General features: G+C 44.4%; 1 protein-coding gene across 1 annotated transcript in view; it reads right to left on the bottom strand.

Moving 5' to 3' along the window:
• The window catches only part of FAM120A (family with sequence similarity 120 member A), a 72,955-nt gene that overhangs the window by 18,224 nt on the left and 33,537 nt on the right, over positions 1–21,194 (bottom strand). The window contains exons 4-12 of the mRNA XM_073574212.1: positions 20,846–20,974; positions 20,491–20,584; positions 19,510–19,541; positions 14,799–15,082; positions 14,463–14,547; positions 13,029–13,250; positions 3,643–3,817; positions 1,674–1,923; positions 515–629 (exon numbers count right to left, since the gene is read on the bottom strand). Of these exons, the coding sequence (XP_073430313.1) occupies positions 515–629; positions 1,674–1,923; positions 3,643–3,817; positions 13,029–13,250; positions 14,463–14,547; positions 14,799–15,082; positions 19,510–19,541; positions 20,491–20,584; positions 20,846–20,974 (1,386 nt within the window). The remainder of the gene's footprint in view (positions 1–514; positions 630–1,673; positions 1,924–3,642; positions 3,818–13,028; positions 13,251–14,462; positions 14,548–14,798; positions 15,083–19,509; positions 19,542–20,490; positions 20,585–20,845; positions 20,975–21,194) is intronic.

Genomic DNA, 21,194 nt, shown 5'->3' with positions numbered 1-21,194 from the left:
GGAGCACAGTTAAAGGGAATCTGTCAACTGGTTTTTGTCACCTAATCTGAGAGCAGCATAATGTAGAGACTGAGATCCTAGTTTCAGTGATGTGTCACTTTACCGGGTTGCTAACTGTAGTTTTGATAAAATCATTGTTTTATCAGTAGGAGATTATCATTACAGGATTAGTAAACCTGCTGCCAGGGAGTCAGGCATATTCATGAGCTTTGTATAAACCCACCACCACCACTGATTGGCAGCTTTCTTTGTACACTGTACATAGGCAGCCAATCAGTGCTGTGGGAGGGGTTAAACTGAGCTTAACATTCAGAGAACTGGTAAATCTGCAGCAGATAAAATAGTGATTTTTTTTCTAAATGCTAGCAAGCAGCTCGGTAAGTGACATCACTAAAATCAGGGTCTCTGCCGCTACTTTATTCTGCTCTCTCATGGAGTAGCAAACACATAACAGATTCCCTTTAAGTCTAAAATCAAGGCAGAAGGGCATGACAAACAAATTGGGGGCACTTACCTTGAGCTCTTGAAGCTGATCAGGCTCATAGAGTTTTGGTGACAGTGCTTGGGTGAGGAAGGCATCGAGTTCCTGGCGACGAAGTATTCGGATGCCGGGCCACTGTACCATATACCTACGAAGGAAAAACAAATAAAGTACAGTACTGAGCTTGTATAAATTGGTAACAATTTCTACTGTACGATAAACTGACTGTGCAAACCAAGCTCAGTCTCCCGCTGCATACCTGATGTGGTCGAACAGGTCAGATCACCAGCCACCTACTTGTTTTGCATTTATCTCCTCTCCGTCCACCCTACCCTTGTCGTGAATGACAGCTCTGGCTTTATAGTGTATGTAAACTTCTGGTTTCAACTGTAGTTTTTAACGAGACCATTTATTTTACCATACAAAAATGGTGGGGGAAAAAAAATGAAATGACGCCATTATTTTAGGGGTTTTGTTTGTAGAGCGTTCAATGTATGGTAGAAATGAACTGAAACATTCTCCAGGTCAGTACAATTATTTGCGATACCAAGGGAAGCATAGATTTTTTTTTTTCTAGAAGTGGTGAAAGAAAAAAATTCAGAAGTTGGAGAATTTTTAGTTTTTTTTTTAAATGTAGTTTTGGGTCACAAACGGCAACACGAACTCGACCCTGAGACCTTCTGACTTTACACCGGAATACACTAGTCTTGCAGTATATAGTGTAAGTGCAGACTATGGCCGAGCTTCACAGGAGTATTGAGGAGGCAGCGACGGTGGACTTCAGCGGGCCCTGTCTGACATGGTAACCCACTGGGGCCCAGTCATCGGTTTGTGGGCGGTCGTTTGTAATCTGTGCGTGCGAGCACTGGTATCCATTCCATTTAAATGCCGCTGTCGGATACTGACGGTGCCATATAAATAGATAACAGCAGTGATCAGAGCCCGGCTCCATTCGCTGCTGCTACAAAAGACCATTGAACAGTCCGACGTGATCATCTGGGGAAAAACGTATCATAAAAGAAGTAGTCTTTAACCAGCTGCTGCAAAACTGTAACATTCACAGCATGCTGGGAGTTGTAGTTTCACGCCAGCTGGAGAATCACAGGTTGCAAACAGCTCCTTGGAAACAAGGAATTGTTCTGCAACATGCTGGGAATTGTAAAAAAAAAAAAAATAGTTGTAAGCCACTTACCGTAAAACACAGCACAGCACCATGAGGTGAGTGGGCACATTGGCGGGATTGAGCATGGCCGGGGTGTCAGATCTCATGCATGCCAGGAAAGCTCTCATCCTCCGATTCTTGTCCTCCACCGCTTTTCCCAACCAAAGTTTCTTCAGATTAGGGCAAGTCCATTCCCTGAAAGCAAGGGCTTCCACAAGCTCTGGTGTCTGTGGAGACTTGCCCTTGTAGGTGGCCCACTCCTTAATAATGACAGGGTAATCTGTAAGGTACACATAGTGAGTCAGGAGGGCAGAGAAAGCTGAGACCACCCTGGCAGGGGCAACCACCCAGGCCATGAATTGTAAATGACGCTGTCAGCTTGCCACTGGAACTGTCCTGATGTAATTCCAAGTCCTCCTGGTTTATGTGCAGTGCAGTCTGTCTCAGCTGTCGTCCTGCCGGTGTCACTCTGCCTCAAGCACGGACAAAGTGTTTTTTACCTTCAGAATTCACTTTTATCCTCCTTCCTATGCATTCTCTGCTCCTGTACAGTACCCGGACTGACAGATTTTATCTTCTGCCATATGCATCACTTGACTGGGTGGTTTTACATTGATGGCAGGTTTCTAGCGGAGCTCAACTCTCCTGCATGCCTCCGCAACATAGCTTGTAATATAGCTAGACAGTGCAGAGCGGCATCTGTTCATGCACATGGTAGAATAATCCTCTGTCATTCACATCAACAGAACGGCATGTGCAACTTCACATCACGGATCTGTCAGCAGAAGGCAACAAACAGCTCAACTCTGCAAGCTCGGCTATAGAGGACTGAAGGAGAGTTGAGCTCTGCTAGAAACCAGTTAATAATATAAAACTACCAAAGTATCTATACTGATGCAGATGGCAGAAGAAAACATCGATCAGGCAGGGTACTATACCGGAACAGAGTGTGCACAAGGCAATAAGGTGAATTCTACACTTACATTAGCACGATGATAACTCAGAGGTGGGGCTAAGATGGAGCTGCAGCACTGAGGAGAAGCAAGAGCTGCTGGGAAACATAGTTTTAGCAGAATAGGACAGCCCGTTCAGCTATATGAAGCACAGAGGGGCAGATAGACATGAAAAAGACACAAAAGTACAAGAAAGAAAAGTTTTGTTGGGCTTAGTCTCTATTTTACCAATAAGTATGCTTTTACTGTGTTTTCTGAAAATAAGTGGAAATATGAGAATAACCCTTTAATGACAAAAGGGCCGAGTGTTAAAATTGAAACTGCCTGATCCTTATCTTTCCCAGAAAGAAAAGTCAGGAGACCCCAAACATTTCATATTGTCAGCCGATCCAGGTTTGGTTGGCTTAAAGCGGTATTCCAATCTCCACGATCCTATCCCAATATGTAGTAGGTGTAATAATATTATTAGAAAATACACAAGTTGGAAATGTAGTATAGTTCTTCTGATTAGGTATGTCACTTACCCCATGTGCTGGGTATTGCAGTAGCTTAGGTGTCCATAGTTACGACCACTGACAATTAACTGTCACTATATGAACGGTTGTGACCAGGAATACGTAAGCTACTACAATGCCCTGCACATGAGGTAAGTGACACATTGAATCAGAAGAACTATTCTCCATTTTTAACTGCAGGTATTTGTTATAATTATTACACATACTACATATTGGGATAGCGGCTTGGAGATGGGAATACCCCTTTAAGTCAAATGTGAACTTGGACTCTTAGTTCACAAATCAACCAAATTTTCTTTTCTGCTTTGTAAAACTAAAATTAAGCAAATATTTTTGTGCCTAGTCTCATAAATCCTTTAAAAATATATGTAGCGCGCTGATCATTTACATTACTGCACGTAGCTGTACTGCGTAGAGTAGATCACTTTCATGCAGCTGGGTGGCAGCTTTGGCCAACGGAACATGTGAAAAAGTCCGTCATCATTACTCCATAAATGGCGCCCTCCCTTTAAATCACGCGGGATCACTTACGGTCTGGGGGCATTCTGTTTTTTCTGAATGCCAGGCGCTCCGTTTTCTTCCTGCTTTCTGCCAGGCTGAAGAGGACTCCATAGACGTACTGGCGCACTGCTCGGTAAAGGATTGCGGCAGGAGGGAGGTCCTTGTTGGCTTCATCTTCTATTGTAACTGGAATTTTTATTTCACCCTTTTATATATATAAAAAATATATATATTAAGAAACCTTATAGGGAGGATTCTCTCAGATTATGGCCTTTAATTTCCTTGAAATATAATTTAACATCTGCATAATAAATCTTCATTTCTTGCTGACTGTTTCCCCAAAAGCAACATATTTGTTTATGGAAAGAGTAAAAAAAAGTTTTCTGGTTTTGGAAAAAAAAAACAAAAAACTACAGTTTGTTATACAAAAAAAACAAAAACAAAACTGCATTACTCCCTCTCCCCGCCTCCTATGTTGCTCCCAATGTCCGTCATTATCTGCACTGCTGATGTCATGTCTACAGCCCTGCAGCCAATCAATCATTCAACTCAATGGACGGATCTGGTCATTTTGTGCCGTCAACTCACTGACTGGCTGCAGCACTGGGAGCAGCGGCGGAGATTCAGCGCCGAACCTCAACAGGGTAAGTAAAGCGCATTTTGTTTGGGGACATTGGTTTTCCAAAACCAGAAAACCCCTTTAAATATATATAAAACTTTGGTAAAACACGTTTCTGTAAAGAAACATTGAGAAAAAGGCCTGATTTATGGCTCATAGTAGGAATCATAAGAATAGCTGTCAATACTATGAAAATTTTGGAATTTGCCCCTGCAGAAAAATCCAAAACTACATAAAACAGCCACAATATCTAACTTTAAAAAGGATTTTGTTACAGGCATCTAGGGATGGTACAACTGATTTGTAGGATTCTGGTCCATTAGACAGATTGGAGCAGGACCGCCATAAGGGCATTACTGCTCTTTCTGGCATATGGGGCCCGGTGAGGAGGGAGGCCTGGTCCTGGCCCCTCTACTCACCAGGCTCAAGGGGCAGGATTTGGCCGTTCACTCAGTCCCTGAATGTGCGTCCTTGGATGCACGTTCAGTTGCAATCTATTGCTGTGCAGGACCCTCTTCCTGCACTGCAATAGGAGATGCCAGCCAATCAGAGGCCGGCAGCTGACGTCGGCACGCACGTTGCTAATATATGGCGTCACTGTCATGCACCAGAACGTCCACGCTTCAAATGGTTGAGGAAGAGGACACCGCTGGACCGCGGCTAGGTAAGATTTTTTTTTGTACTGAAATAAACAATTTAGGTAGACATATGGGAGGGGGCAGGATATAGGAGACATATGGGAGGGAGCAGGATAGAGGCATATGGGGGGCTCTAGATGACTTATTTTCTGCAGAGCAGAGTCCTGGCTGGAAGTGATGGCGGTCTGTGCTGGATGAAGAAGAGAAGATGAATATCTTCAACTTGAGACATCACTGATGAGTCAGTGTGCTACCTGTACACTTACAATATATAGTATATACAGAGCTCCTGTGTGTAATGTTACCAGGGATCCCTGTATTACCTGTACACTGACACTATATACAGAGCTTCTGTGTATAACGTCACTGGTGATCACCATTTTACCTGCACGCTATACACTACATACCGAGCTCCTGTGTATAATGTCACTGGTGGGATACTATTACCTGTACACTGACACTATATACAAAGCTTCTGTGTATAATGGCACTGGCAATCACTGATTTACCTGTACACTATACGCTATATACAGAGCTCCTGTATATAATGTCACTGGTGATCACTGTATTACCTGTACACTATACACTATATACAGAGCTCCTATGTATGTCACTGTTGAGCCCTGTATTATCTGTACACTATACACTATATACAGAGCTCCTATGTATAATGTCACTGTTGAGCCCTGTATTATCTGTACACTATACACAGAGCTCCTATGTATAATGTCACTGGTGAGCACTGTATTATCTGTACACTATACACAGAGCTCCTATGTATAATGTCACTGGTGAGCCCTGTATTATCTGTACACTATATACAGAGCTCCTGTGTATAATGTCACTGGTGAGCACTGTATTATCTGTACACTATACACAGAGCTCCTGTGTATAATGTCACTGGAGATCACGGTTTTACCTGTACACCATATACAGAGCTCCTGTGTATAGTGTCACTGGTGATCACTATATTACCTGTACACTATACACTATATACAGAGCTCCTACGTATGTCACTGGTGAGTCACTATTACCTGTACACTGAATACACTGTATACTATGTACAGAGTTCCCTGTGTATTATTACACTAAGGCTATGTTCACAAGTTGCTTTTTTTCCAACTTTTTTTAATGCTTTTTTATGCAAATTTTCACCTCCATTATACAGTACCAGCAAAGTCTGAGATTTCAGAGATCTCATGCACACAGCTTGTTTTTTTTTGTCCTCAGGATTTTGTGCAAAACATTTGGTTTTACAGAATGCAGCATGTCACATTCAGCATTTTTTTCAGCGGTTTTCACTTATTGAAAGCAATGGATGGTGAAAAAAAATAGGGATTTTTTTTTACTCACCGTAAAATCCTTTTCTCCGAGACAATCATTGGGGGACACAGACAATGGGTGTTATAATGCTTGCCACTAGGAGGACACTAAGTAAACACAGAAAAAAAAGTTAACTCCTCCCCTGCAGTATACACCCTCTCGCTGCCTGGGAATTCCCCAGTTCGGAGAAAAAAAGCAGTAGGAGCATTAAACGAATGACAATAATCATAACTCGGTCAAAAGCTAATAATGCTACAGTGAGCCAATAGGCCAAGCATTGTGGGTGCTGTGTCCCCCAATGATTGGCTCGGAGAAAAGGATTTTACGGTGAGTACACAAAATTCCCTATTTCTCCTACGCCTCATTGGGGGACACAGAGACAGTGGGACGTCCCAAAGCAGTCCCTGGGTGGGGAGCATACATTTGCTAATACCCCATGTACCACTGAGTCAACACTGTGGTACTGCCGATTGCAGGATGCGTCTGCCAAGAGCTGCATCCCCACAGGCCCGAGAATGAAATTAGTCAATGTTTGTAAAGGTATGCAGGCTGGACCAAATCGCAGCCTTGCGGAGAGGCCTGAGAATGAATTTGGAAATGTTTTGTAAAGGTATGTGGGCTGGACTAAGTCGCAGCGTTGAAGACCTGTTCTGCCGACGCCTAGAGCCGAATGGCCTAAGAGGCGTCACTGAGCGGATAGAATGCGCCTTAATCCTTGCTGGGACAGGTATGTCTCGGACACGGTAGGATTCCTGAGTAGCCAAGCAAATCCACCTGGCTAGCGTGGTTTTTTTTTTTTGAAGCGGCTAGACCCTTCCTATTCCCCTCTGGAAGTATGAACAGGGCATCTGACTTGCGGAAGGGAGCCGTCCGCAAGATGTACCGTCTCAGAGCCCTAACCACATCGAGGTTGTGGAGGGGCCTTCTCAATGCGATGGACCGGTGTTGACAAAAGGAGGGCAAAACAAATTTCCAGATAGAGATGGAAAGAGGATACGACTTTAGGCAGGACGGACGGGGACGTCCTGAGAACTGCCTTGTGCTGATGAAACTTCAGGAACTGATGACGGCAGGACAGGGCCGCCAATTTCGAAACTCGACTGATTGACGTACTTGCCACTAGAAAGACCACTTCTTTCCAAGAGAGAATAGGTAGTGGTACGTCCTGCAACGGTTCGAAAGGAGCCTCCTGTAGGCCCCGAGAATCAAGTTAAGGTCCCATGATTCGAATGGCCCTTTATAGGGAGGCGCTACATGAGAAACTCCCTGAATGAACGTCTTGACTTGAAGTTTTGTGGCAACTCTGCGTAGGAATAGCACTGACAAGGCTGAAATTTGGCCCTTGAGCGAGCTAAGCGTGAGGACTGACCTTAAACCTGACTGAAGGGATTCCAATATGGCAGGAATGGAAAACACTAGAGGGGATCGACCATGATCCTTGCACCACGAAAAGAAGGTTTTCCAGGTGCGGTGATAAATGCGCATGGACACGAACTTCCTAGCACTAATCATGGTGGAAATCACGTCGTGAGAAAATCCAGCCTGTGCTAAAATCCAGGATTCAACGGCCACGCCGTCAAAGACAGGGCCCCGGAGTTCCGGTGGTAAATCGGACCCTGAGAGAGTAGATCCATGCGATCTGGAAGTCGTCAAGGGACGTCGGTGACTAGTTGTACTAGTTCTGCGTACCATGCCCGGCCAATCTGGCGCGACTAGGATCACTGATACGTCCTCTGCTCTGATCTTCTTGACCCTCGGGAGCAAAGGGAGAGGGGGAAAGATGTACAGGAGCTGGAACTGGTGCCACGGCAGAACTAGGGCATCCGCTCCAATGGCGATCGGGCAACAAATCGAGGAATCTTGTTGTTTAGGCTTGAAGCCATGAGATCCACATCCGGAGTGCCCCAACAACGGCAAATCTGCTGAAAACCTTCCGGATGAAGAGACCACTCTCCCGAGGCAAGGGCTTGGCGACTGAGAAAGTCTGCCGCCCAATTCTCTATGTCTGGGATGAGGATCGCTGAGATGGGCGAACGGTTGGTCTAGGCCCAGTGGAGGATGTGACTCACTTCGTGCATGGCCATCCTGCTCCGAGTACCCCCTTGACGGTTGATATACGCTACAGCTGTGGCATTGACGGTTTGGATCCTGATGGGGAGACCTTCGAGGAGAAAGTGGAAACTCAATAGGGCTAATTTGATCGCTCGTGTCTCCAAAGACGTTGATGGGGAGACGTGACTCCCGAATTGACCAATGACCCTGTGCCGTGTGGTGACAAACACCGCACCCCAGAAGACTTGCGTTGGTGGACACCACCAACCATCGTACTTGGAGAAAAGACCTCCCTTGACTCAGGGAGGATTTCAATGTCCACAACTTGAGGGCTTGTCTGATCCGCAGGGACAGAAGGCACCAATGGTCCAGGGAAGACGGGTTCTTGTCCCAATTCAACAGAAAGGTTTGTTGCAAAAGGCGGAGATGGAATTGTGCGAATGGCACCGCTTCCATTGCTGCCACCACCTTTCCGAGAACTCTCATGCTGAAACGAATAGAATGAGAGAACGGACGGGAAAGAGTCCGCGCTGCCTGTTGCAAAGCTCAGCCCTTCTCTGGGGAAGAAAGACCACCCGCGGGAAGTGTCCAAGACCATTCCCAAAAGGGAAATCTGCTGGACTGGTATTGGGGAAGACTTTTCGATGTTTATCTTCAGACCCAGGTGAGAAAGTGTATTTACTGTGATATCCATGGATTTCTCGCAGGCTGGAAGGGATGGACCCTTGATTAACAGGTCGTCCAGATACGGCAGAACCACCACTCCCTGAGTGTTGAGAATGGCCATGACATCCACCATGTCCTTGGTATAGGCCCTGGGGGGCGGTGGCAAGACCGAACGGCAACACAACGAACTAGAAGTGTTCTTCTCGAATTGCAAAACGCAGGAATTGCTGGATGATAGGGGCTCTCCCCTTTTGCATGGAAGTGACACCGACCGGAGGAATTCCATTCGGAATCGCCGTACTTTGACAAACTGATTTAACAGCCTGAGGTCCAGTATGGACCGCATCATTCCTTCTTTCTTTAGAACCACAAAGAAAAGTTTGAATAAAAACCGCTGAACCATTCTGAATGACAGCAGACGGCCGCCTACTTTGTCGGTGTCGGCCAGATACCACAACAAGTCAGAGTAGAGGATCTATGAGATCTGCTACCTTAGATCCACATGCTGCCGGCCTGGGTTTCCAAGAGTGGTTAGGATTGTGAGAGACCTGGGAACCTCTGTCTCCACGCGAGGACTGATCCGGAAGATAAGGTTGTGGGGGACCAGCTGGAGCTGTTGCGAAAAAAGGTAGAAAAACTAGTCAGCCGTTGATTCCGAAAAACGCCGGGCAGCCCCTTGTTTGGGGAAAAAAACCTACTCTTAACCCCCCCCCCGGAAGTGTCAGAAAAGAGCTGGTCAAGTTTCTTGACCAAACAAGCGACCAGTTTGATACGGCAGAGAAGTCTCATCTCTTGGAGGTGGAATCTGCTCACCAGTCGCATAGCCACAGGGCTCCCAGATGAAGACTGCATTAGCGGTTGCCTTAGCAGCGAAATTAACGGCATCTAAAGAGGCATCTACTGCAAAATCCCCTGCCTGAATTATCTGCTTGGAAAGCAGTAATTAAGACTTCTGCCCAAGTGGCCATGCCTTAGCCACTCAAGTCGCCGCGAAAGATGGGGAAAAAAGCCGCTCCTGAAGCTCCAAAAAACTGAACTGATGAGATAGCCAATTTGACGATCAGAGGGGTTTCTGACTGTGGAGCGCTCAGAAACAGATCGAAGCGTTTTAGGAGCAAGGCACAATACAGGAGAATCCACCGAGGGGGACTGTAACCAATTCATCAGCAGATATGGAGTAAAGGGGGTATTCAGCCTCGATAGGTTTGTGCCCTGTGAACCGCTTATGTGGTTGGTTCCTACGTTTCTAGACAATGTCCATCAACTTCGGATAGCTGGCAAATACCCTGCGTTCACGTTTAGTCCTCTTAAAGGAGATAACGTGTTCTGTAGCGGGAATATTCTCCTTGTCCAACGTCAGAAACTCTGTCAAAGAATCAAGCGATTCATGGACATTTGGGGAATTCTGAGGGACTGACGTGTCAGACTCAAATTCAAAAGACATGTTCTCTGCGAACATTAGGAGAGGGAGAGCGAGAGACAGAACTCGCAGATGCTGAATCGAGAGCATGACTAGGGGACGCGTCATTGGTCCGCTTTCTAGAGACCTGAGGATCCCTTGAACGAGCACGGTCCCTGCAGGCGGACGGTTCCCGGCCGCTGCCAAAGCCCTCCTCGGGCGGTAAAGACGCGTTCTGACAAAGAGGATTCCTGGAGGAGTCTATAGCCTTGGTCAGTGACTCCATAGACCGTGACAAGGACGCGGCCCACACAGCAGCGACGGCGGATGGCGTTTTAGCACAAGCCGGGTCGCAATCCGTGCATAGCGGATTAGTCTGGGTACTAGGCAAGGCAGTCTTGCAAGAGGTACCAGCGGCAAAGAACGCAGTGCGATTCTCATTAGCTCCCTTTTTGCTTCCTTTGACTGAGACACAGTGCCCATTAAAGGGTTACAAGCAGAGCCTGGGCTGCAGCTGCAAGGAACGTGCAGCGAAGGGTTAAGCTTTGCTCTGAGGCAGATGCAGCTTACCTGTGTGACGGTCCTGATGCTGTGTCCCTGGGAGGAATATCGGTGGCCCTGTAGCGTCACCAGGTGTTGTCATCCGTACGCGCACCCCTCGCAGCCGTCCCAGAGCCCAAGGGGCAGAGAAGGGGTAAAGGATATGGCCCCTGAGACTAGCAGGGTGTGTCTCCTACAGAGGGAGAGGTGCCAAAGACGTGGGCGGCAGCGCTAACGGTGGATGGCGCTATGTAAATTGCGGCCTAGTAGGCCGAAAAGCCGGGGACTAAATTTTTGGGCCTGCCCACCGCGAGCGTCGGGTGAAGGGGGGAGCCGTGACGGGGCGACAGTATGCTGCCATTGAGACTCGGTGAGCGCTTCTCCCAGGGACCAGGACCCGACCCCATACCTACAATCCGATGCTCACGCCGTCTGCGCTGTCCAGGAGCCTGCAGTGTGTTTCATCCCATCTTCAGATTCTGAGGTAAAAAAGCTCCCGGGCGATGTAGCAAAGCCGGAGAGATTGTTACAGGGGTATTGCTCAAATCGGTCCACCCCATGGGCAGGGGGACGAAGAGCTATAGGGCTGATTCAGGGCATCCGAAAGCGCTGGTCAAGTCTTCTCCGTGCACTCGCCCTCGTATCCGTGTGGGGTACCGGGACCGTAAAGAAACCATCGCCAAAAGAATCAGCCCCAGTCGTCGCAGGAAAGTGTACGGGGAGGTATACTCCACGTGTTGTTGGTTCGGGGGAGAGCGGGCCGTAGAAAGGAACAGTCGCCCCCTTCACTCCGTTAATTAAAAAATAAAAATTTACAGAAAATTCAAACATAAAATAAAAACGGTGGGGTCTGAAACCAGACCCAAGTGCCTCCTACAGACACTAAGAACTGGGGAATTCCCAGCCAGCGAGAGGGTGTATACTGCAGGGGAGGAGCTAACTTTTTTCTGTGTTTACTTAGTGTCCTCCTAGTGGCAAGCAGCATAACACCCACTGTCTCGGTGTCCCCCAATGAGGCGTAGGAGAATTGCAGGCATCAGTTTTTGCTGCGTTTTTTGTGCCAAAACCTGATGAAGTAGAATCAGATTTTTTTTTGCACTAAACTTTATCAGCATGCACAGCAGACAAATGTTGCATTACAAAAACACAGGGGGAAAAAAAGCACCAAAAACGCAGCAAAACCTGCTCTTTTTCAGAAAGTTTCTTACTGCCAAGAGAGCAGGCTTTGCCTATGGTAAAAAAATGCATCAAATAAGCAATGTGTGAACATAGCCTTATGGTAATATTAGTATTGAGGTTGTGTTTTTTTGATCAGTATTATAGTATTTGTCACTATGTGATGGTAATAGGTGGTCCGACCATGGTGTGGCGATATTTATCACTTGTATGTGGTATTTGGTCACTATGTGGTGGTAATATGTGGTCTGGTCATGATGTGACTATTTTTTCCGTGTATGTGGTATTATTCGGTCACTATGTGGTGGTAATATGTGGTTTGGCCATTTTGTGACGGTATTTTTCCCTTGTACATGGTATTATACATTTCTTAAAATGATCAATGTGAACACATTCCCTTAAGGAGAAAAATATATCCACAAAAACGAGTATTGGATATTTTAAGGAATGTTTAATAGGTTAGAGTAGAGTAGGGCCCGGCCAAAAGAGTCTACCTTGTTGTGGTGGTGACTTAACAAAAGCTGATGGCTACGTATGCGATCTGGTGTTCAATGGGATCTGTTAATGTGTGATTGGTGAGGATGTGGTGCTGAAGTGGAGTTTTCCAAGAGTGGGTGGTGGAATTTTTAAAGGTTCGAGGGGTGAAGGTGAAGTATCAAAGTAGCCCAAAAATGTTGCCAGTATGGGGCCCTGAAATTCTTGGTGGCAGTCCTGAGTCGGAGGCCTATGAATCTCCTCTTACCTCCCAGCATTCAAGGCTCATTTGATTGGGCAGTCTGGCGTGATGTGTCACACTGCGATGACGTCACGCCAGCCTGGCTAATAAAAGAAGAGATGTGAATGCCGGGAGGTAAGGAGATTCTCGCAGGGTTCTCGTCGAGTGGTCACAGCTTACTGACCCGGCTGATGGATCGCAGTCCTGCAAATAGATTCTCCCATAAATGTAGATAACATATTACAAGCACCAGATTTTTTTGAGGCATGCAGTAAAGCCATTGTGTACCTTTGTCAGGATGTGAAAGATGTAGGGGTACATTAACCCTTTCTTGTGACGATGTTCCGCTACTCTCAATACTTCAGGTGCCACCAGAGGCAGCGGAGGAGTTGTGATGTCCATGTGGTTCCTGGTGGGCATGGAAAGAAGACAGGGTATCTGTAGAGACCCTTGGTTGCCTTTCTTGTCTGTAGCCTTGGATCCTGATTGGGCGGGAGAGGGATTTTCGGTCTGTGTAAATGACAAGAAACAAGAAAGGAAGAAGGGTACTCGTCTGGCTCATCACAGCCTGACATTCGGCACAGTAGAAGTAACTGCTGTAAAAAAATCAGAACACCCCTATATCCAGACCAAATATTCATATACTACAGTATGTGCACTGGCCGTCTTACTGGCAGAAGACCATGCCTAAAAGACCACCTTTAATGCAATTTAGTTAGTCTCGAGGACGTTTCATTGAATGATCTGATTTTATAGGGTAGTGTTTAGCATTATGGCATATATAATGAAACCTACAGGTCTAGCAAAGGTTACAAAGTTTACCTTAAAGATGTATTCCCATCTCCAAGATCCTATCACAATATGCAGTATAGGTGTAATAATAATAATATTAGCAAAAACCTAAAATTAGAAACGTAGTATCGTTCTTCTGATTCACTATGTCTCTTTCCTCATGTGCAGGACCTTAGGTATCCGTGGTTACGACCACTAGCAACTAGCTGTCAATATATCAGTGGACGTAACCATGGATACCTAAGGTCCTGCAATGCCTGCAAATGAGGAGAGAGACATAGAAAATCAGAAAAACTATACTACATTTCTAATTGGAGGTATTTGCTAATACTATTCTTATTACGCCTAATACATAATGGGATAGGATGTTGGAGATGAGAACACCCCTTAAACTCCTAATACAGCACTCGATACCGAGGCACAAAAAAATGGAATTTGACACAGGTCAATGGTTTGTGTAATGCTAAAGGGGTTTTCCGCTTTCAGAAAACTGTTCATCAGGTTCAGTTTGATAAAAAAAAAAAAAAATCTCTTTACTCACCCTCCCCAGGTCCAGCGCTGCACCTCCACCACTGCTCCTGGTGTCTGTCTTGTTGACAGCGCTGCGGCCAATAACTAAACTCACCGACTGGCTGCAGTTCTGTCGACGTGACAACAGCATTAACACACGCTGGTAGCAGCAGCGGAGATTCAGCGCTGGACCTGGGGAGGGTGAATAAAGCTTAGTTTATTTTCGTATAACACATTGAATCATGATAACCTTTGCTACATCTTTATACAAAAGAAAAAAATAAGCAAAAAGTCGCGTTCTTCTGTACACATGTCTGCAATACAATATGTACCAGTTCCACTAGAATTGGCCGAGACAATTATGAAGCTTTCTGATATTTCGGCCATATAATGTGGGCCTGGGACTATAGTAAAGTGTACCTTGGCTTGGTCTGTGGCATCCTTCTTTGTTTTGCTCAGTGACTTGCCCTTTTTATCCCAGTCACATTTGGTCCTGCTGATGTGGCTAAAAAAAAAAAAAAAAAAAAATGAAAAAATGCATCGCCGAAATTCTTAATTTCATCTATACCAATATTTACGGCAAATTGCGTCACCCAATTAACAACAAAAACAAAACTGATTATTTTATGGAGCTCGGTGCAGTCACCAGCATATGATATTAAAGCATTACTCTTTGCTATAATCCAGAAGAAACCGTCTCAAGAGGCAAATGGTGGCGAGCTGGGCGTAAAACCCAGTATTGGTCAAGACACTCACTTGGTAGCTCCTCCGTTGCCATCGTCGTTATCGGATGAGGATGAAGCAGATGATGGTGGGAAGTAAGCAGAGTCCACGTGGTTTGGGCTCCCGCTCTGCACTGGGTTGATGGGAGACGACCGCTCATACAGGGGGGTATGTTTGCCTTCATGAGGAATGTTACTGTAGTTGTTCTGATCACAAACGCTTTTGTTTGTTGGACCGATAGCGGCAGTAGATTCCGAGAGGTTGTATGGATATGGACCTTTATGGGGAGTTCCACAAGGGACGGACATGTGCGGTGCCTGAAAACATGGCAAAAGTTACTTCTATGGGAAACGTGCAATAGAAATATACTCCAATAATGCATCACTGCAGGCAGATGATGGCTGTGTGATACAGCCATCATCTGCCTGTAACAGCAGGGCTCCAACTGCGGCTGCTAACCTGTTAAATGCTGCTGTCAATCTGTGATAGTGGCCTTTATAGCGTTCAGCCTGCGGGGAGCTCTAACCCCTCATCAGCTCCCACCATGACAAGATGGCGGGGTACCAATGGATGGCCATGACGGGCGGGGTCTACTGAAAACCCCCGGTACTCCAATGAAAGCCAGCCTGTGGCCGGTGTTCATAAGACCCTGATTTTTATTATACACAGGAACACAGCAGTATTGAGGTGTCTAGCATGAGCGATCAGACGATCGTAGGTTCAGGTCCCTAAGGTGACTACAAAGAACAGTAAGCAGTTAAAAGAAAAAAAAAAAAAAAAATATGTAAAGAAAAAAAAAGTTTGAATCCTCTCTCCTTTTCTCCTTACTAAAAGTAAAGGAATAAAAAAAAAAAAAAAAAATACAAGTCCGTATTCTGTAAATGTCTGCTCCAAATATAAAATTAATACGATCAGTAAACATAAGACAAAAAAATGCCATTATTGTGGTTATTCACCTACTGCAAAAAAATAAAAAATAAAATAAGGGGCAAGGAAAACATCTTATCTACCCCAAAATGGTATCAATAAAAGCATCGTCTCAGGACACAAAAATCAAGCCCTCCCACAGCTCCATTGGCCGAAACCTGAAAATGTTACGGAAAAATGTGACATAAGCCAAAACTTTTTTAATGAGTATCATATTTTTATTACCACTTAAAAAAACAAATACAATATATATATATATTCCAAAAAAAGGCAGCACTCCATAGTAACTTTTTTCAAAGACTTTGAAAAAAGTTACTATGGAGTGCTGCCTTTTTTTGGAATGAATATTGAAATTGTGGCTGAAAATAGGACTTTCTGCCAGGGGCCGTGCACCCGAAGCCAAGTACTGTGCTGCTTCCTTTTTTTCTATAATATGTATGTATATGTATATACACGTCTATGTGTGTATGTATAAATGCATATACATGCATGCACACACACACACACACACACACACACACACACACACACACACACACACACACACACAGCGCCTTGTGAAAGTATTTGGTCCCCTGGAACTTTTCAACCTTTTCCCACATAACATGCTTCAAACAAAGATTCCAAATGTAAATTTTTGGTGAAGAATCAACAACAAGTGGGAGACAATTGTGAAGTTGAACGAAATTTATTGGATATTTTAAATTTTTGTGGAAATTCAAAAACTGAAAAGTGGGGCGTGCAATATTATTCACCCCCATTAACTTAATACTTTGTTGCGCCACCTTTTGCTGTGATTTCAGCTGCAAGTCGCTTGGGGTATGTCTCTATCAGTTTTGTACATCGAGAGACTGAAATTCTTGCCCATTCTTCCTTGGCAAACAGCTCGAGCGCAGTGAGGTTGGATGGAGATCGTTTGTGAACAGCAGTTTTCAGCTCTTTCCAGATTCTCGATTGGATTCAGGTCTGGACTGTGACTTGGCCATTCTAACACCTGGATATGTTTATTTGTGAACCATTCCATTGTAGATTTGGCTTTATATTTGGGATCATTGTCTTGTTGAAAGACAAATCTCTGCACCAGTCTCAGGTCTTATGCTGCCTCCAACAGGTGTTCTTCAAGAATGGTCCTGTATTTGGCTCCATCCATCTTCCCATCAATTTTAACCATCTTCCCTGTACCTGCTGAAGAAAAGCAGGTCCAAACCATGATGCTGCCACCGCCATGTTTGACAGTGGGGATGGTGTGTTCAGGGTGATGAGCTGTGTTGCCTTTACACCAAACATATCGTTTGGCATTGTTGCCAAAAAGTTCGATTTTGGTTTCATCTGACCAGAGCACCTTCTTCCACATGTTTGGTGTGTCTCCCAGGTGGCTTGTTGCAAACTTTAAACGACACTTTTTATGGATATCTTTGAGAAATGGCTTTCATCTTGCCACTCCTCCATAAAGGCCAGATTTGTGCAGTGTACGACTGATTGTTGTCCTATGGACAGACTGTCCCACCTCAGCTGTAGATCTCTGCAGTTCATGAGTGATCATGGGCCTCTTGGCTGCATCTGTGATCAGTCTTTTCCTTGTTTGAGATGAAAGAGGGACGTCCGGGTCTTGGTAGATTTGCAGTGGTATGATACTGCTTCCATTTCAATATGATCGCTTGCCCAGTGCTCCTTGGGATGTTTAAAGTTTTGGAAATCATTTTGTACCCAAATCTGGTTTTAAACTTCTCCACAACAGTATCACGGACCTGCCTGTTGTGCTCCTTGGCTTCATGATGCTCTCTGTGCTTCAAACAGAACCCTGAGACTATCACAGAGCAGGTGCATTTATACGGAGACTTGATTACACACAGGTGGATTACAGTTATCATCATTAGGAGTGAGTCCGCTGCACTGAAAGTAAAGGGGCCGAATAATATTGCACGCCCCACTATTCATTTTTTGATTTTCCACAAGAATTTAAAATAACCAATAAATTTTGTTCAACTTCACAATTCTGTCCTACTTGTTGATTCTTCACCAAAAATTTACATTTGGTATCTTTATGTTTGAAGCATGATATGTGGGAAAAGGTTGAAAAGTTACAGGGGGCCGAATACTTTCGTAAGGCACTGTATGTATGTGTATATATTGTATATATTATATATATATATATATATATATATATATATATATATATATATATATATATATATATATATATATATACATATACACACACACACACACACACACACACACATATACATACACACACAGTACAGACCAAAAGTTTGGACACACCTTCTCATTCAAAGAGTTTTCTTTATTTTCATGACTGTGAAAATTGTAAATTCACTCTGGAGGCATCAAGACTATGAATTAACACATGTGGAATTATATAATTAACAAAAAAGTGTAAAACAACTGAAAATATGTCTTATATTCTAGGTTCTTCAAAGTAGCCACCTCTTGCTTTGATTACTTCTTTGCACACTCTTGGCATTCTCTTGATGAGCTTCAAGAGGTGAATCTACAATTTTCATAGTCATGAAAATAAAGAAAGCTCTTTGAATGAGAAGGTGTGTCCAAACTTTTGGTCTGCACTGTGTGTATGATATATATATATATATATATATATATACACATATACACACACACACACAATTTCAGGGCACTTGGAATTTTTTCCCAAATTTATGTACATCACATGATGAAGTCAAATGGTGTCAGTCAAAAGTACAACTCATCCCGCAAAGAAAATAAATAAATAAACCCTCCCAAAGCTGTTAATAGAAGAAAAAAAAGTTAATGGCTCTTGGAAGAAGGGGAGGGAAAAGCAAGGGCAAAAACATTAGAAGAAAAAAAATTGCCCATTCGAGAAGGATAAGGGGATGTATGAAAATCAACTTGTAACCTGCCATGACATGCATTATTGGAACCTTACAAATCATAAAAAGGGGGCCTCTAAAGTCCCCTGTGTGACCAGCACTATAGTGAGCATGTGCAACCACCGAGCCATTAACACATGCTCACTACTGCTCCATTCAACAATGACCGTCCACCCCCCCCTCTTCTGTGGGTTCCCATTCAGCCATCACACATATATCCTGTGTATAGGTGGTATATGCTTCCTATAGAACAACCACTTCAATCCCCAATTCCACTGCACGGCCTATAAGTCTTCTTACACTGGCATGCCACTATCAACAAGAAGAGACTTTACCCCTTGTGAACAGCAGTCACCGGCTACTCATACAGCCGGCTACTCATACAGCCAATTCAGATCTCACGCTTTGCACTGAGGAAGGGTAACATCCCAAAACACGTGTCTGCAAATTAAGATTCTGGCTTGGCTTTTATTCTAAGTCAAGTGACAAGGCACATTACAGAGTGGATATTGACTTTTAAGATTGTTACTTCCAACAGGTGGCACTAGAGTGCATATTTGATTTCTCAGAGGAGCACTGCACACGGCCTATAAGTCTCCTTACACTGCAATGTCAAATGTTATCCCTTAGAATCTAGGTCTAATCAGGAAATACTGGTGATTATGTTGCATTTGACCAAGTGTACACAATTAAGACAGAATTAAGACTTGTGTGTATAAAACACAATGCCTTGACCAACCGTGGGCTCTCCTGATGCCTACAAGGCTATTAGTTCAGGTTATTCAGGGAATAGTGGTTTAAATACAGATCGTGAAACATAGGAAACCTGAATTAAACAATAATCTGTTATTTATACGTGCATTCATTAGTTTTATACACTAACCAGAACTAAAAATGACCAGACCTAATGGTCTCGGGCAGATTTACATTTCAATGAACAGACATACCTGCATCATACCAGGACCTCTATTTGGTCTGCCTGTAAAGAGTAAAAACACCACGTAAGTAACCTGTATGGTAGCTACTATTCAGATATATACTCATACACTTCTTTATTGTTTACAATATTGCCATATTCATTATTATTTGTTGGTGTGAATCGATTTGCAGGACCAGGTCCAGGGGACGCCTCCTTAATCTGTGACTGGACCAGAGAGAACTGTCTCTTACCTGAAGGTCATCCATGGCTCTTCTTTTGATTAGCCAGCCTGGTGCGACATTATCGTTAACGCATGTGTGACATCACGCCAGGCCGGCTAATCAAAAGAAAAGCCACTGATGACGGGAGGTAGGACGGCGTTTCTCAGCCGCAGATTACTGACGCGACTGCAGGACCTGGTCTTGTAAATCGATTTTCCCCATCTTCATTCAGAAAATAATTATTATAATTGGCGACTGAGTATCACAGATACATGAAGGTCATCATTATTAAATTCATCCAATAAAATGGTCTGATAAGCCAAAGATCAAGGCGGGCCGGATTACTCCAATAGAGAGAGGATGTCTCGGAAGGATAATTGCTCCCAATGGGTTAGTGGGGCATAAAGATGCCATAGGGGAGGTCACCCGCTTGTGACTAGCCTCTATCGGTCAGCCTAAAAGGACATAGCGCATAGCTTCTCTCAATGTGGAGTGTTAAAATGTATTAGGTCTATCTTTTGTTTGTTATATTAACTTCCGAAAGACAGGAAAAAGTCATTACTTTAACACGATTTGTGACCCTACAATAGACCTGGGCAAAGTGCGGCCCAGGGACCACATTTGGCCCTCTGGCTGTTCCTGCCCGTCCCACGGACCAAGATAGGCACAGGGCTGAAAACCGTGTCCCAAGAGCGGCACCATGAGTCTGCCCCACCCCTGCCCTACAGGATTTATGGCCATGAGGACAGAGCTACAAAGCAAGAAGGCATTTGTTTCCTCAGACTCACCAAGATAAGGAGCTGGGTATGGCAGGGGCTTGTTGGTGGCTCTGTAATAAGCGACTGCTCTCTTGAAACGGGAAACTTTGTCATCTGTTCTTGACTGGAAAACAGAATTAACCATTAACATCTGAGATAAGGTCACCAAACTTCTGACAATACGCCAATATAAGTCCATTGCCAACCATTACCCCCCACTGTCATGTCCTGCCGCCAAGCAGAGAGACCTCATTAACACAAGGACAGATAAAAATTCACCATTCTTCATTGATGGATTTGGGAGCAAACACACAGAACTTGTGGCAATGATTGGCACAAGTTTTACAATGGCTGTCTGAACCCAGATAGACGGGAATATGTTCACCTGTGAATGCTGGAAAACATCAGAGGAGATCGAGTCCAAATCATTTGTATCCTTAATATTACGGACATAGTCGGCAACCGCTTTGATGACGACATCACATGGGGGCAACACCAGCTGGTGGGCGCGGACCTAAACATGGGAAATGACATTTAGAATGAGGGTTCCACATCTGAATATTAATATAGTCTCTCATCAACACAGAATTTTGGACCTTATTGATAGAAAAAAAAATCTGAAAATGTCCTATGACTTTACGGAGATTATGGAATAGAATTAGCACTATATATGTATATTATGCATTAAAATGAAAAGCAAAAGTCACCGGGTACAAGAAGTGATGCTGGTAAAC

This window comes from Dendrobates tinctorius, unplaced genomic scaffold (genome assembly GCF_039654945.1).
Source record: "Dendrobates tinctorius isolate UK_male_01 unplaced genomic scaffold, ASM3965494v1 ptg000038l, whole genome shotgun sequence".
Classification (NCBI taxonomy): domain Eukaryota; kingdom Metazoa; phylum Chordata; class Amphibia; order Anura; family Dendrobatidae; genus Dendrobates; species Dendrobates tinctorius.
Note: the sequence above shows the minus strand (reverse complement) of the source record. Positions and strands in the feature narration are given on the sequence as shown.